The sequence below is a fragment of the Staurois parvus genome, unplaced genomic scaffold (assembly GCF_062004578.1).
Source record: "Staurois parvus isolate SC_StPar_1 unplaced genomic scaffold, SC_StPar_1.0 ptg000025l, whole genome shotgun sequence".
In the NCBI taxonomy this organism is placed as follows: Eukaryota; Metazoa; Chordata; class Amphibia; order Anura; family Ranidae; genus Staurois; species Staurois parvus.
This window is the reverse complement of record NW_028317821.1, coordinates 2,622,236-2,637,621: the sequence shown is the minus strand read 5'-3', so window position 1 is coordinate 2,637,621 and position 15,386 is coordinate 2,622,236. Positions and strand designations below refer to the sequence as shown.

Here is a 15,386-nt window from a genome sequence, read left to right as displayed (position 1 = left end):
TGCCATGGGCCCCCGTACCGACTCCTCATGCTGCTGCCAGGCCCGTAATCTGTCATGGGCTGTACCGCCTCCTCATGCTGCTGCCAGGTCCAGAGTGTGTCATGGGTCCCTGTACGGCCTCCCATTGCTGCTGTCTCCATCGCCACACTCTGCCATGTGCCACTTTCAGGTCTCCTCACACTGCTGGTGGGTTCGATTTTGTCATAGGGTGCTGTATGGCCTCCCATTGCTGCTGCCTCCACCGCCACACTGTGGCTCCACACTCTGGTTTTGGCCCCGTGACTGCCCAAATGAGTGAAGTGTGCGGTGATTCTAAGATCGACGGCACTCATCTGCATGTCATACTGACTGACAGTATTATTTCTCTTCCCCAGCAGACTCCAAGGGCATTTAAATTAAGGGTACAGTGTTCTGCACTAATATAAAGGCTCTCTGAAGCCTAGAAACACCCTTTTTATAAGTTAAATTCGCAGCTAATATATTCGCATCGAATCAAATTTATTCCTCGAATTTGCCGAATCAGCCGAATCGAATTTTTGAATACTTCGCTCATCTCTAAATATAATCAAACGAAAAACACTGAAATTTGAAAGATAGTGCCAAGTTCACACATCACTGAGCAAAGTCTCAAAATCGTTTTCAGTGTCTGATGACAAACTTCCCCACGAATCATTATCACTCAATTCTGCAAGTGGTTTTGATTTACTATCGCTGTTCTCTAGCTGGTCTAAAACTGCTTGTGACCTAAATGGACGCTTTTTGGACGCCATGGACTATTCTCAGTTTCCAGGCAGAAAGAGCAGTAAAAATGCAGGCAGGGCACAGGACAAAGCACTAGGGATAAAATGTATGTGAAATGGTTTGATACAGTAATGTTATACTATGTGATTTTAGTGAGTGTCACTTTTTGTCATTTTTTAATTTCCCACCGTTCCGTCCCCCGTACGTCCCGACGCTCGCAGGGGACGAAACCCAGAAGACAGATGCCGGCATCTGCCGGATTACATTGCCGGGGACACTGCAAGAGGGACATTGCGGGAGCGCAGGACAAGGTAAGTGATTGAGGGATCGTGGAGCAGCGCCGCATAGTATTCCCGAGTGTAGCTCTGGGTTACCGCTTGTGGTACTGAAACTTTACCCCAAGCTGCACTCGGAATACCACCAGGGAGGTTAAGGTCTGGGGAGTTTCCTGGCCATGGACCAAAAATGTTGATATTTTGTTCCCCAAGCCACTTAGTTATCACTAATGTGCTCCATCATGCTGGAAAAGGCATTTTTTTTCACCAAATATGTTCTTGGATGGTTGGGAGAAGTTGCTCTCGGAGAATGTTTTTGTACCATTCTTTATTCATGGCTGTGTTCTTAGGCAAAATTGTGAGTGAGCCTGCTCCCTTGGCTGAGAAACAACCCGACATATGAATGGTCTCAAAATGCTTTACTGTTGGCATGACACAGGACTGATGGTAGCGCTCACCTTTTCTTCTCCGGACAAGGTTTTTTCTGGATGCCCCAAACAATCGGAAATGGGAGTCATCACAGAAAATGACTTTCCCCCATCCTCAGCAGTCCAATCCCTGTACCTTTTGCAGAATATCAGTCTGTCTCTGATTTTTCCTGGAGAGAAGTGGCTTCTTTGCTGCCCTTCTTGACACCAGGCCATCCTCCAAAAGTCTTCACCTAACTGTGCGTGCAAATGCACTCACACCTGCCTGCTGCCATTCCTGAGCAAGCTCTGAACTGGTGATGCCCTGATCCTGCACCTGAATCAACTTTAGGAGACTTTCCTGGTGCTTGCTGGACTTTCTTAGGCACCCTGAAGCCTTCTTCACAACAATTGAACCTCTCTTTTTGAAGTTCTTGATGATTTCATAAATGGTTGATTTATGTGCAATCTTAGTAGCAGCAATATCCTTGTCTGTGAATCCCGTTTTGTGCAAAGCAATGATGACTGCACGTGTTTCCTTGCAGGTAACCATGGTTGACAGAGGAAGAACAATGATTTAAAGCATTGCCCTCCTTTTAAAGCTTCCAGGCTGTTATTCCAAAGCAGTCAGCATGACAGAGTGATCTCCAGCCTTGTCCTCCTCAACAATGACACCTGTGTTAATGAGAGAATCACTGACATGATGTCAGCTGGTCCTTTTGTGGCAGGTCTGAAATGCAGTGGAAATTTTATGGGGGATTAAGTTAATTTTCATTGCAAAGAGGGACTTTGCAATTAATTCCAATTCATCTGATCACTCTTCATAACATTCTGGAGTATATGCAAATTGCCATCAGAAAAATTGAGGCAGCAGACATGTTGGTACAAATCTAGGGAGCAGAAGTGCTCAATTAATAAATAATTATTAATTGAGAAGTGCTCAGTTAATAAATAACTAAAGTGACTCTGTCATTTAAAAAAAGAAGAGGAAGAAAGAGCTGCTAGCAAGATGCCTACACTTACCTGTAAGAGCTACTGTTCACCATGCTACAACTGAATGCCAGGCCATTGTGGATAGGCAATGCTCTGACACTTCTGGTAGTGATGGAACTTGCCCACCCACTCACTGAGTATAAATAATCTACTATACTCTTAGGGCTATGAGCATAGCGTTGCTGTTAAAGTTCTGTTTCCTTAGTCACCTCACCTCTCCTCCCTCCCCCTGTTGATAGGAAATTGGAGGAATGGTAGCACATTTATGAAGTCATCTCTGTGCTGTCCCCTCCCATAGGCATATTTCTAATGTCAGACTGACAGCTTTGACAACAGATGCAACAGGACTGACATGTGGGAGTTTCTGAAATTCAGCTCATTATTTTTGCTTATAATGAAGTTTTGTGTGTCCACATATGGTTGCTTGAGATTTCAATGTACATTGTCAACTGAAGTAAAAAATCCAGAAAGCAGCAGCACTTACTATAGAATATAATGTTATGTATGGTTATGTTTAAGATGCTGAAAAACTGTTTCGTTTTAGAGGTTCTATTTGTGCCTAGTATAGATTTATTTTATTTATACCATTGGTATTGCAAAAAATCAGCACATTGGTTATTTGTTGATTTTAATAATTTACTTTGGAAATCTTTTTCTTTTTAAAACATGCCAGAAATGTATACAGACTGTAGAAAGCAAATATGTTCCCTATTAATAATGTAAATACAGCTCTGACATCACAACAGTAGAATATCTTGTAACATTTAGTGAACCATAGTGTATGCATTGCTCAGAGAAGTATAAAATTGAGGTAGGTAACAAATTTAGGGATTTGGAGACAAATCTATCAAGGGTATTAATGTGTGTCTGATGGTTCCTGAGTCTTAAAATGTCTTTAGTATATGGAATGGGTGTAACGACTCAGTTATGTTGGCTCTGTCTCTGCATTCTGGAAATTTGGGGGAAAAAAAATTCAGTGTGGAGTACTTTTACAAATTGAAAGTCATTTTGTTACACTGGGAAGGTTAATTGCAGTGTATATAAAAGTATTATGCTTGAAATAAAAGTACAGCATATGTAGTAAATAAAGTAAACTTGCTTTTTAAAATTTCGTTGCAATGCATTGAGAAGTACAGTGTTACTTAATTTCCATGATTTCCTTGTCTTCAGCTGAAACAACTTATAGTAAAGTTTCAGAAATCTTTCAATAAGGTCTCCATATTATATAATTTGAATATCATGTCATATCATTTTAAAAGAACATATTCCACACTTTTTCTTTTTTTAAATCTTCCCGGAAAAATAAAAAAAAATGGCTTTAGAAAAAAACTTTTTTCCCCAATGTTTCCGTTTTTTCCCCAGGCCTTCCCTTCTCTAGTTGCACAGAAATTTTGTGTGAGTGTTTCTTTGCTAAGTGATGCTTCTATCCATTCTATTCTAAAAGTAAATTGTCTAGGAAATGTAATGGAGAAGCAGGGGCTGACTGACCATTTGGGAACTCGGGCACTGCCCGAGGGCCCGGGGTCAGTAGGGGGCCCCTTGAGATGCCCCTGGTACCTTTTTCATAGGCCTTTTTTAGTTTGGGCAAGGACACAGGGGCCCCATGATCCCCTATTGCCCGGGGGCCCCATGATTTGTCAGTCCGCCCCTGTGGAGAAATAATATAGAAGAAAAAATATAAAAGTTTGCAGTATATTTTTTGCCCACTTGTAGGCAGGTGTGGGGCTGCAGTATATCTGTTGACCTGAAGATGGAAATGTGCCATTTCTCCAAACTGGCTGGAGACCATTGTGGGGTACATCAGAGACAAGCAGGTTAGGAGCAGTGACAGGGAGAGGCACGCCAAGGAAGAAAAAAGTGATTTTCTCTCAGTCTCTTCTGCCAGCTTCCTGGAACTGTCTCCTATCACAGGATACGGCAGTATAGTAATCTTATACCTTCTCCATGCATAGGGCTCCCCATTTTGTGGTTTGTAAACTCATGTTATATCACTATTGAAAGAATGTCTTTTTTTATAATCATGACCTTTTCTACCCAAAAAAGTGTATGACCTGCTTTAAACTGTCTTATTTCTATGACCATTCAGTTTCTACAATATAAAAAATGTTCAAGTATCCATGTATGTTGACTCCTTCAAGTTCTTGGGTGCACTGGTTAGGTCCTGCCCACACACTACTCATATCAATATTAATCTTTTGTTTCCCATAGCAATACTTTAGAAATATTTTTAAATAAGTCAATAACACTACACTTAGTTTTTGGATGCCTGAACAGCTTGAGGAAAGCCATTATTAGTAGAAGGTAGTTTAGCAAAAAATAATTTTTTGCTAGTTCCAGGAGGTATGAATATGTGTGTATGTACTGTATTACCTTTGATAATCTTTTCTTAAAGATTAGTTGCTTTGAACATGGAATCTGAATTGGCTTTTTCTAACAGTGGTCTTGATAAACTCTTTTTCTGATGCAGTCCTTTGTAATCTACCCATTTATTTATTTTAAGTACTTATATAGCGCCATCAATTTACGCAGCGCTTTACTTATATATATTGTGCATTCATATCAGTCCCTAACCATCAAGGGGCGTACAATCTAAGGTCCCTAACTCACATTCATACATACACATACTAGGGCCAATTTAGACAGGATCCAATTAACCTACCAGCAAGTCTTTGGAGTGTGGGAGAAAACCGGAGTACCCAGAGGAAACCCGTGCAGGCACAGGGAGAACATGCAAACTCCAGGCGGGAGGTGCCATAGCTGGGATTTGAACTAACGACCCTAGTATTGCCATGCGGAAGTGCTAACCATTTAGCCACTGTGCTGCCCACTTTTGCTATTGATAGGACTTGAAGTCCCTATAACCTTCACATTTACTTCCAATCTACAGTAATGTTCCACCAATCATTAGACTGGTACACTTTAAGACAATTGTAAGTTCAGAGTGTTCTCTTACCAGTTATTGATTCTCTCCATTAGAGCCAATGAACGAAGCATCCTCTCAGTATACTGTGTGTTTGCCAATGGTACTGCCATAACACCAGATGAACTCAGCAGGTCAGTATTGAAGTGCATAATAAAAAACATCCAACATAAATAATTTACAAAATGCTTTTAAATAATATTATTAAACCTGGGTCCTTGTGTTTAGTGTTTGTGTTACATTTTAGGATATTAACTATTACAATATATGTCAGTCTTACAAAAAAACAAACAGAAAAAAAACTGTGGTTTTATTATGTCATAATTGGTGTCATTTTAATTGGCCAATAAAGTAGCACCTTTTCATATACCATACACATGAGCTTACCATCATCCAATACTAGTAGCTTTGATCAGTTAAGAGGCTATAACAGATTACAAGAGATAATTCCAGGACCCCAAAGACAAATAAAAATTATGCTGGCAGATTTGGAATTATTTTCAACAAATTCCCAGCATAGGAGCAGTGATAACCCCAGCATTATTCACAGTATGTGTGCCAAGGTTAAGGTGGCAAGGATTTTATCATGTTGTTCTGTTTACAAATATGTGCATCAGCTCTCATATCCACTTTGAATGACTTTCCCTTTATAGATACATACCTGTTTTGTATGACACTGTGGAGATTTTGTTGCATGTCTGATACCCATCAAAGAGACAGGAAGTAAGAAGAAATCTTCCGAATAGGGATGGACAGCAATAAAAAGTTGACAATGTTTTTAACATTTTCCATCATTATCCAAGCCTAAAAAGAAAGGTTTAGCAACCCTTCCACTACACTTAAAGTACTCCTGAAATATAATGGGCTGAATGCTTGTTTGATGGGCTGCAAAGTAAATCTTCACTTACTTTAAGAACTCCCATCACCACTACTATCCACCACTTCAAGAGGTCTGGGGGAAAGGGGTAGGACAATGGGGTTGCTTTACTAAAGGTAAATAGGTTGTGCACTTCAAGTACACCTGCAAGTGCAGTTGCTTTAAATCCAAGGGGAAACTCTGAAATTAAGCTCTGCTGATTTCTTTCATCCAATCATGTGCAAGCAAAAATGCTATTTTTGTTTATTTTCCTTTCATGTTTCCCTCAGATCTCGAACTGCACTTGCAGTGCACAGCTATTTGCCTTTAGTAAAGCAAGCCCAATGTGTTGACTGCTACAGTACAATTTTGGGTGTGTTGGATAGCGTGCCTCTTGCTTCTGTGGTTCCCCTAGCTGACCCGTACATCACTACTGTGTCCTAAGGGTAAAGTGAGGGTAGGTGGTTGGAACAACACACTGTCTGACATACCCAAAATGTTAGATAGTGGGGTGCCTATGTGCTTTTCAAGGGAGCGAATATGTTCCATGCCACCTTCTTGACAGGTAATTATTAGGCTTATTCTTTTAAGGGGTGGCTGCCATTGAGTTCTTTTAGGATAGCAAAAAGGTTTGTGTTTCTAGTGCAATAATATGCATTATGTATATCACACTTAGAATTACCTTTTTTTTCAGAATTATACAAGGTGATGAAGATGCTCTGCGTACTCTACTGGCATATGGCCTCACGCTCATTGTAAGTAGTTTACATTATAAAAACTCATTCAGTTATTAGTTTTTAATTCTCAGTGCAATATTGAGCACATTCAGTAAGTTCTTGCCTATATATTATAATACATAGCTCAGTATTCAGTCATATCTCTACTTATTATTAGCAAAATAAAGATCTGGTCTTAGGAGGCACCATCTAGAGAAGCCGATAAAGGCTAGGGTTCCTCCAGAGGTTGATAGGGGTTTCTTGAGTAATGGCTGATTAACCTCCCGCTTGATGGTGCCTGCATAATTCTAGGTCAACCAATGATCTTTTTAGCTGTCTGTAAGGATGGCATTTTGACCACCATTTTGAGGGGGGATTCTCCTCACTTACTACACTTGTAAGGGGGGCATTCTTCCCACTGACCCCCAGTATAAGGGAACATTCTTTCCACTGACCCCTCCATGAATAAATTATAGCAAAAGTTCCCTTAGGCCTGAAATTTATTTTAGAGGTTCCCCTAGGGTAAAAAAGGTTGAGAACGGCTGATCTATAGGCAACTTTACACAATCTTTGTACCTCATATCTTGGCCATTCAGCTACAACCTGCTCCAATACACAGAGGAGAAACCTTGTACTCATGTGGGTCAAGCGCAAGTCAGCAAAAACTATGCTTGACCTGCTTTGTGCTGACTTTCTCTGGATGCACATGTATGAGGGTGCGGTACTGTGTGTAAATTGCGAGCTGTCCTGCACTTGCACCAAAAATTTGCTGCTGTTAACAGACATGTGGGGGTGCCAATAATTATTAATGGCACCCCCACACATTGGAACCGAAGTGCGTTTTCCTGTGCTGGGGAAAAGCATAACTCTATGCGGTTTCCCTGCAACTGCAGTTTTAAAAAAAAAGTTCAGGAACCTTTTCCCTGTGTTTCCCATATGTACAGCTGCCCATTCATTTGAATAGGCTGCTGTGCCTGCACAAACGTGCCACAGGGAAGCTGCAAAAGTGTGAACCTAGCCTTAAAACGTTTTCTTATTTGAATGTTCAAAAAAGTTTTTAATAAATTTGAAGTCTTCTGTGTAATGCATACATAGCCAGTGAGTAATTTCTTATGTGAAGTGACTCTTATAACTAGATGTATATTATCACTTCTGAGAGTTTTTAATGGGAAACTTGAGCAATGAGTCATGCAACACAAACCATACCAACAGTATTCCTATATTGAATGACAATAGCATTCTGTAATTATGTTATACTTTCTATTCGTAAATAGAAGCACTGTTATTCAAATATGAAAATATATTTAATTGGACATGTATATAATTTTCATATTATATATCACTTATATGTAATTTTCTTCAAACAGGGAACAGCCGAGACTCCCCTGAAAACGGAAAATAATATACTTATTGGACTCATTGCAGGCCTTTGTGGTGTTGTGGTCCTTCTTACCATCATTATGATCATCTCTTTGGTCTGTATGAGGAAAAGGTACTTGGGCTTTGCAAACAAAATCTTGTAGATTATGAATAAGCATTTGAAGAGAGAACCAGTCATTATTGTATCAGTGTGAGAATGTTAGTCATCAGTCATAAAGTCAAACTCTTGCTTGGGCAAAATAGTCTAAGGCAGGGGCGGACTGACAACTCATGGGGCCCCCGGGCAATAGGGGATCATGGGGCCCCTGTGTCCTTGCCTAAACTCAAAAAAGCCTATGAAAAAGGTACCAGGGGCATCTCATGGGGCCCCCTACTGACCCTGGGCCCTCTGGCAGTGCCCGAGTTTCAAATGGTCAGTCAGCCCCTGGTCTAAGGTCGGGTTCACATCTCGCCATGTCTACTTTTGCTTGTTTTTTTAACAAGCAGTGTAGTGCATTTTCATTATTCTATTGGGAATTACAGTGCATGAAAAGGCACAGAAAAAAAACAGGCTTGCCTCATTTTTCAAACTGCACTGCATCCCATAGGTCTAAACAACTTTACTGACTAACATTGCTTCTTATGGCACATGCATTGTTTTGCTTTACAGTGCATGCATTAAAACATGAATGGGGTCTAAATTCCATTACAGCCTCTTTCAGTAATAAAAAAATTGGCTCTGGCTATTCTCACCATATCTTCAGCACTGTTCCATGCAGACACACCCATTCACGGTATAAACAACTGTGATCAATCAACGCAATCACACTCCCCACCTAAATCCAAAATACTATTAAATACCTCTTTGTTGCTTGCTGAACACAGAAATAGTGGATTCTATCTCACTATCTAAATATATTTACAAATTACTAGTGTAGCGCAACTCTCTAAATTAATAATTGTTAGAAAACAAACACTCCTGTGAAAAACATATACAAGTGATAAACTAAAAGTCCATAAACAATCCCCTCTGTGCCGTGTATCTCTTCCGTGAATATCTTCTTCTTTAGTAATATTCAGTGATCCTCCACCACACCAGGTGAAAAACCTGCTCACCTCAAGAAAATAAAATATGCGCTTATCTGGGTGTACTCAACTCCTCAGTCGCAGTGATATATCTTCTTATCTCCTCTCACTTTCCGCTCACTCTGACATCAGGCCAAAATTGATCTAATGCAACAGACCGAAACATAATGCTCTCTGTATAACACTTTATTGTATCCCCCACTAAAATAACACAGATATAAAAGCATAAAAAGCATGAACTGTGTATCCACATCCAGCTCAACGCTCTGCTAGAAAGATAGTGGCGGCGTTGTAACACAGTACCAGCTCCTCCTTCTTTGACACGTTGAGCCCCCACTCAGGACTTCCTTAGTAGGTCCTTCCTCAGTAGTAGCCAAAAAAGCTTCAAAAGCTGCACAACTCTTACCTGGAGAACCTATGCAAGGAGTAGAGGCCATACCCAGTACCAACAAATTCAGCTCTGATGGGTAAGAGAATACAGCAGTCAAAAAGGATTAGTTCTCTCTGTAATTCATTCACTTAAAATGATAAACTGCTAGTAATGTATTTTTGTCACTGACTAATATTTGCTATTCTATGTGACATAATGTATAGACAGCGTGTATTTTTTGTTTATATATTTTTCATGAGCTGGATGTGGATACACACTTTATGCTTTTATATCTGTGTTATTTTAGTGGGGGATACAATAAAGTGTTATACAGAGAGCACTATGTTTCGGTCTTTCTGTTGCATGACATCAGTTTTGGCCTGATGTCAGAGTGAGTGGAAAGCGAGAGGAGATAAGAAGATATGTCACTGCGACTGAGGAGTTGAGTACACCCAGATGAGTGCATATTTTCTTTTCTTGAGGTGAGCAGGTTTTTCACCTGGTGTGGTGGAGGATCACTGAATATTACTAAAGAAGAAGATTTTCACAGAAGAGATACACGGCACAGAGGGGGTTGTTTATGGACTTTTTAGTTTATCACATGTATATGTTTTTCACAGGAGTATTTATGTTTTCTAACAATTATTAACTGACAGAGTTGCTCTGCATTAGTAATTTGTGAACACCCATTCATGAGTCCATTGCTTCTCCTCTTCGAGGCTGAATAATACCAAGCATCATTCAGGCCACTTCCTGTGAACCAGAGTGTCATGACTCCACCTCGACCTGAACATACAGAATAATGCTGCAGAGAGCAGTTCCATATCATTATGTGGTGCTTTCTCCAGCAATTAAGATCCCCCCATGGGGAGGAAAAAGAAGACAAAGACCCAGTGTTGTTTTTCCGAAACTCCATTCTGTCAAAACAGTTACAATCAGAGGGGCATATTACTTCCAGATCTATGTATGTTCTGGAAACAAATACATTTTGGTTTAATACATAACCCTTGTGTTTTGTTTTTAAAGTCATAAGAGGAAATTACGAGCTGTCAAAGCTTCAAAAGCTGCACAGTCCTTACCTGGAGAACCTGTGCAAGGAGTAGAGGCCATACCCGGTACCAACAAATTCAACTCTGATGGGTAAGAGAATACAGCAGTCAAAAAGGATTAGTACTCTCTAATTCATTCACTTAAAATGATAAACTGCTAGTAATGTATTTTTGTCACTGACTAATATTTGCTATTCTGTGGGACATACTGTATAGAAAGACTGTATTATTTTTTTTTAATATATTTTTCATGATCACTATGTATATTATATTTTTATCTCCAGTGCCAACCCCATGCTGAATGTTGATATGGGCACCTTTTTAGACCTGGGCTTTGAAGAATCCAGTTCTGTTAGTGATTCCATCAGGTGAGTTTTACATTTTGTATAGAGTTTCTAGCCTTGCCTTAACTGTAGCTACTAGAGATGAGCGAATCGAACCAGGCGAACCGGAATTCGAGTCGAATTTCAGGAAATATTCGATTCGCGGCGAAACCGAAATTTTGCCTACTTCGGGTGCGCGAATCGAACATTTCCCAATCAGCCGGCAAAAGTGTCCCTGCAGTGAGCTCCGCTATTTCTGACAGTTCTCTGACAGAAGGAACACATGTTTAGCGGTTGAAACATTGTATCTATTAGTTTACATTTAGGATACAGATGTTTCAACCACTGTTCATGTGAAGAAGCTGTGAGAGAACTGTCAGAAATAGAGGAACTCTGCACATACACTTTTTGCCGGCTTGGAATTATTCTTCTTTTCATCCTACTTCTTCTTCTTCTTCATCTTCATCCTCAGAAGAAGAGGATGAGGATGAGGATGAAGAAGAAGAAGAAGAAGTAGGATGAAAAGAAGAATAATTCCAAGCCGGCAAAAAGTGTATGTGCAGAGTTCCTCTATTTCTGACAGTTCTCTCACAGCTTCTTCACATGTACAGCGGTTGAAACATCTGTATCCTAAATGGAAACTAATAGATACAATTTGTATCTATTAGTTTCCATTTAGGATACAGATGTTTCAACCGCTGTACATGTGAAGAAGCTGTGAGAGAACTGTCAGAAATAGAGGAACTCTGCACATACACTTTTTGCCGGCTTGGAATTATTCTTCTTTTCATCCTACTTCTTCTTCTTCTTCTTCTTCATCCTCATCCTCGTCCTCTTCTTCTGAGGATGAGGATGAAGAAGAAGAAGAAGCAGTAGGATGAAAATAAGAATAATTCCAAGCCGGCAAAAAGTGTATGTGCAGAGTTCCTCTATTCTGCAGATACACTTAGAGGAGCTCTGCACATACACTTTTTGCCTGTTTGGAATTAATCTTATTTTCATCCTACTTCTTCTTCTTCTTCTTCTTCTTTATCCTCATCCTCAGAAGAAGAAGAAGAGGATGAAGAAGAAGAAGAAGAAGAAGAAGAAGAAGTAGGATGAAAATAAGAATAATTGCAAGCCGGCAAAAAGTGTATGTGCAGAGTTCCTCTATTCTGCAGATACACTTAGAGGAGCTCTGCACATACACTTTTTGCCGGCTTGGAATTAATCTTATTTTCATCCTACTTCTTCTTCTTCTTCTTCTTCTTCATCCTCATCCTCATCCTCAGAAGAAGAAGAAGAGGATGAGGATGAAGAAGAAGAAGAAGAAGTAGGATGAAAAAAAGAATAATTCCAAGCCGGCAAAAAGTGTATGTGCAGAGCTCCTCTAAGTGTATCTGCAGAGCTCCTCTAAGTGTATCTGCAGAATAGAGGAACTCTGCACATACACTTTTTGCCGGAAACCGCTGTATGGAGGGAATGTCCCAGAACTGTCAGAAATAGTCTATTTCTGACAGTTCTGGGACATTCACTCCATACAGCTGTTTCAACCGCTGTATGGAGGGAATGTCATAGAACTGTCAGAAATAGACTATTAATGACAGTTCTGGGACTGTCCTTCCATACAGCGGTTGAAACATTGTATCTATTTGTTTCCATAAATGGATCCATTTATGGAAACAAATAGATACAATGTTTCAACCGCTGTATGGAAGGACAGTCCCAGAACTGTCATTAATAGTCTATTTCTGACAGTTCTATGACATTCCCTCCATACAGCGGTTGAAACAGCTGTATGGAGTGAATGTCCCAGAACTGTCAGAAATAGACTATTTATGACAGTTCTGGGACATTCACTCCATACAGCGGTTGAAACATTGTATCTATTTTTTTCCATAAATGACATTCTGCAGATACACTTAGAGGAGCGCTGCAGATACACTTTTTGCCGGCTTGGAATTATTCTTATTTTCATCCTACTTCTTCTTTTTCTTCTTATGAGGATGAGGATGAAGAAGAAGAAGTAGGATGAAAATAAGATTAATTCCAAGCCGGCAAAAAGTGTATCTGCAGCGCTCCTCTAAGTGTATTTGCAGAATGTCATTTATGGAAAAAAATAGATACAATGTTTCAACCGCTGTATGGAAGGACAGTCCCAGAACTGTCATAAATAGTCTATTTCTGACAGTTCTGGGACATTCACTCCATACAGCTGTTTCAACCGCTGTATGGAGGGAATGTCATAGAACTGTCAGAAATAGACTATTAATGACAGTTCTGGGACTGTCCTTCCATACAGCGGTTGAAACATTGTATGTATTTGTTTCCATAAATGGATCCATTTATGGAAACAAATACATACAATGTTTCAACCGCTGTATGGAAGGACAGTCCCAGAACTGTCATTAATAGTCTATTTCTGACAGTTCCATGACATTCCCTCCATACAGCGGTTGAAACAGCTGTATGGAGTGAATGTCCCAGAACTGTCAGAAATAGACTATTTCTGACAGTTCTGGGACAATCACTCCATACAGCTGTTTCAACCGCTGTATGGAGGGAATGTCATGGAACTGTCAGAAATAGACTATTAATGACAGTTCTGGGACTGTCCTTCCATACAGCGGTTGAAACATTGTATGTATTTGTTTCCATAAATGGATCCATTTATGGAAACAAATACATACAATGTTTCAACCGCTGTATGGAAGGACAGTCCCAGAACTGTCATAAATAGTCTATTTCTGACAGTTCTGGGACATTCACTCCATACAGCTGTTTCAACCGCTGTATGGAGGGAATGTCATAGAACTGTCAGAAATAGACTATTAATGACAGTTCTGGGACTGTCCTTCCATACAGCGGTTGAAACATTGTATCTATTTGTTTCCATAAATGGATCCATTTATGGAAACAAATAGATACAATGTTTCAACCGCTGTATGGAAGGACAGTCCCAGAACTGTCATTAATAGTCTATTTCTGACAGTTCTATGACATTCCCTCCATACAGCGGTTGAAACGGCTGTATGGAGTGAATGTCCCAGAACTGTCAGAAATAGACTATTTATGACAGTTCTGGGACATTCACTCCATACAGCGGTTGAAACATTGTATCTATTTTTTTCCATAAATGACATTCTGCAGATACACTTAGAGGAGCGCTGCAGATACACTTTTTGCCGGCTTGGAATTATTCTTATTTTCATCCTACTTCTTCTTTTTCTTCTTATGAGGATGAGGATGAAGAAGAAGAAGTAGGATGAAAATAAGATTAATTCCAAGCCGGCAAAAAGTGTATCTGCAGCGCTCCTCTAAGTGTATTTGCAGAATGTCATTTATGGAAAAAAATAGATACAATGTTTCAACCGCTGTATGGAAGGACAGTCCCAGAACTGTCATAAATAGTCTATTTCTGACAGTTCTGGGACATTCACTCCATACAGCTGTTTCAACCGCTGTATGGAGGGAATGTCATAGAACTGTCAGAAATAGACTATTAATGACAGTTCTGGGACTGTCCTTCCATACAGCGGTTGAAACATTGTATGTATTTGTTTCCATAAATGGATCCATTTATGGAAACAAATAGATACAATGTTTCAACCGCTGTATGGAAGGACAGTCCCAGAACTGTCATTAATAGTCTATTTCTGACAGTTCCATGACATTCCCTCCATACAGCGGTTGAAACAGCTGTATGGAGTGAATGTCCCAGAACTGTCAGAAATAGACTATTTCTGACAGTTCTGGGACAATCACTCCATACAGCTGTTTCAACCGCTGTATGGAAGGAATGTCATGGAACTGTCAGAAATAGACTATTAATGACAGTTCTGGGACTGTCCTTCCATACAGCGGTTGAAACATTGTATGTATTTGTTTCCATAAATGGATCCATTTATGGAAACAAATACATACAATGTTTCAACCGCTGTATGGAAGGACAGTCCCAGAACTGTCAGAAATAGTCTATTTCTGACAGTTCTGGGACATTCAATCCATACTGCTGTTTCAACCGCTGTATGGAGGGAATGTCATAGAACTGTCAGAAATAGACTATTAATGACAGTTCTGGGACTGTCCTTCCATACAGCGGTTGAAACATTGTATCTATTTGTTTCCATAAATGGATCCATTTATGGAAACAAATAGATACAATGTTTCAACCGCTGTATGGAAGGACAGTCCCAGAACTGTCATTAATAGTCTATTTCTGACAGTTCTATGACATTCCCTCCATACAGCGGTTGAAACAGCTGTATGGAGTGAATGTCCCAGAACTGTCAGAAATAGACTATTTATGGCA

The 15,386-nt window shown here is 39.9% G+C and overlaps 1 protein-coding gene across 1 annotated transcript in view; it reads left to right on the top strand.

Moving 5' to 3' along the window:
• LOC149471175 (cadherin-related family member 2-like) overlaps window positions 1–15,386 on the top strand; it is a 133,314-nt gene that overhangs the window by 94,467 nt on the left and 23,461 nt on the right. Inside the window, exons 25-29 of the mRNA XM_089693690.1 lie at window positions 5,393–5,470; window positions 6,887–6,947; window positions 8,276–8,400; window positions 10,750–10,863; window positions 11,057–11,140. Coding sequence (XP_089549816.1) covers window positions 5,393–5,470; window positions 6,887–6,947; window positions 8,276–8,400; window positions 10,750–10,863; window positions 11,057–11,140 — 462 coding nt within the window. The remainder of the gene's footprint in view (window positions 1–5,392; window positions 5,471–6,886; window positions 6,948–8,275; window positions 8,401–10,749; window positions 10,864–11,056; window positions 11,141–15,386) is intronic.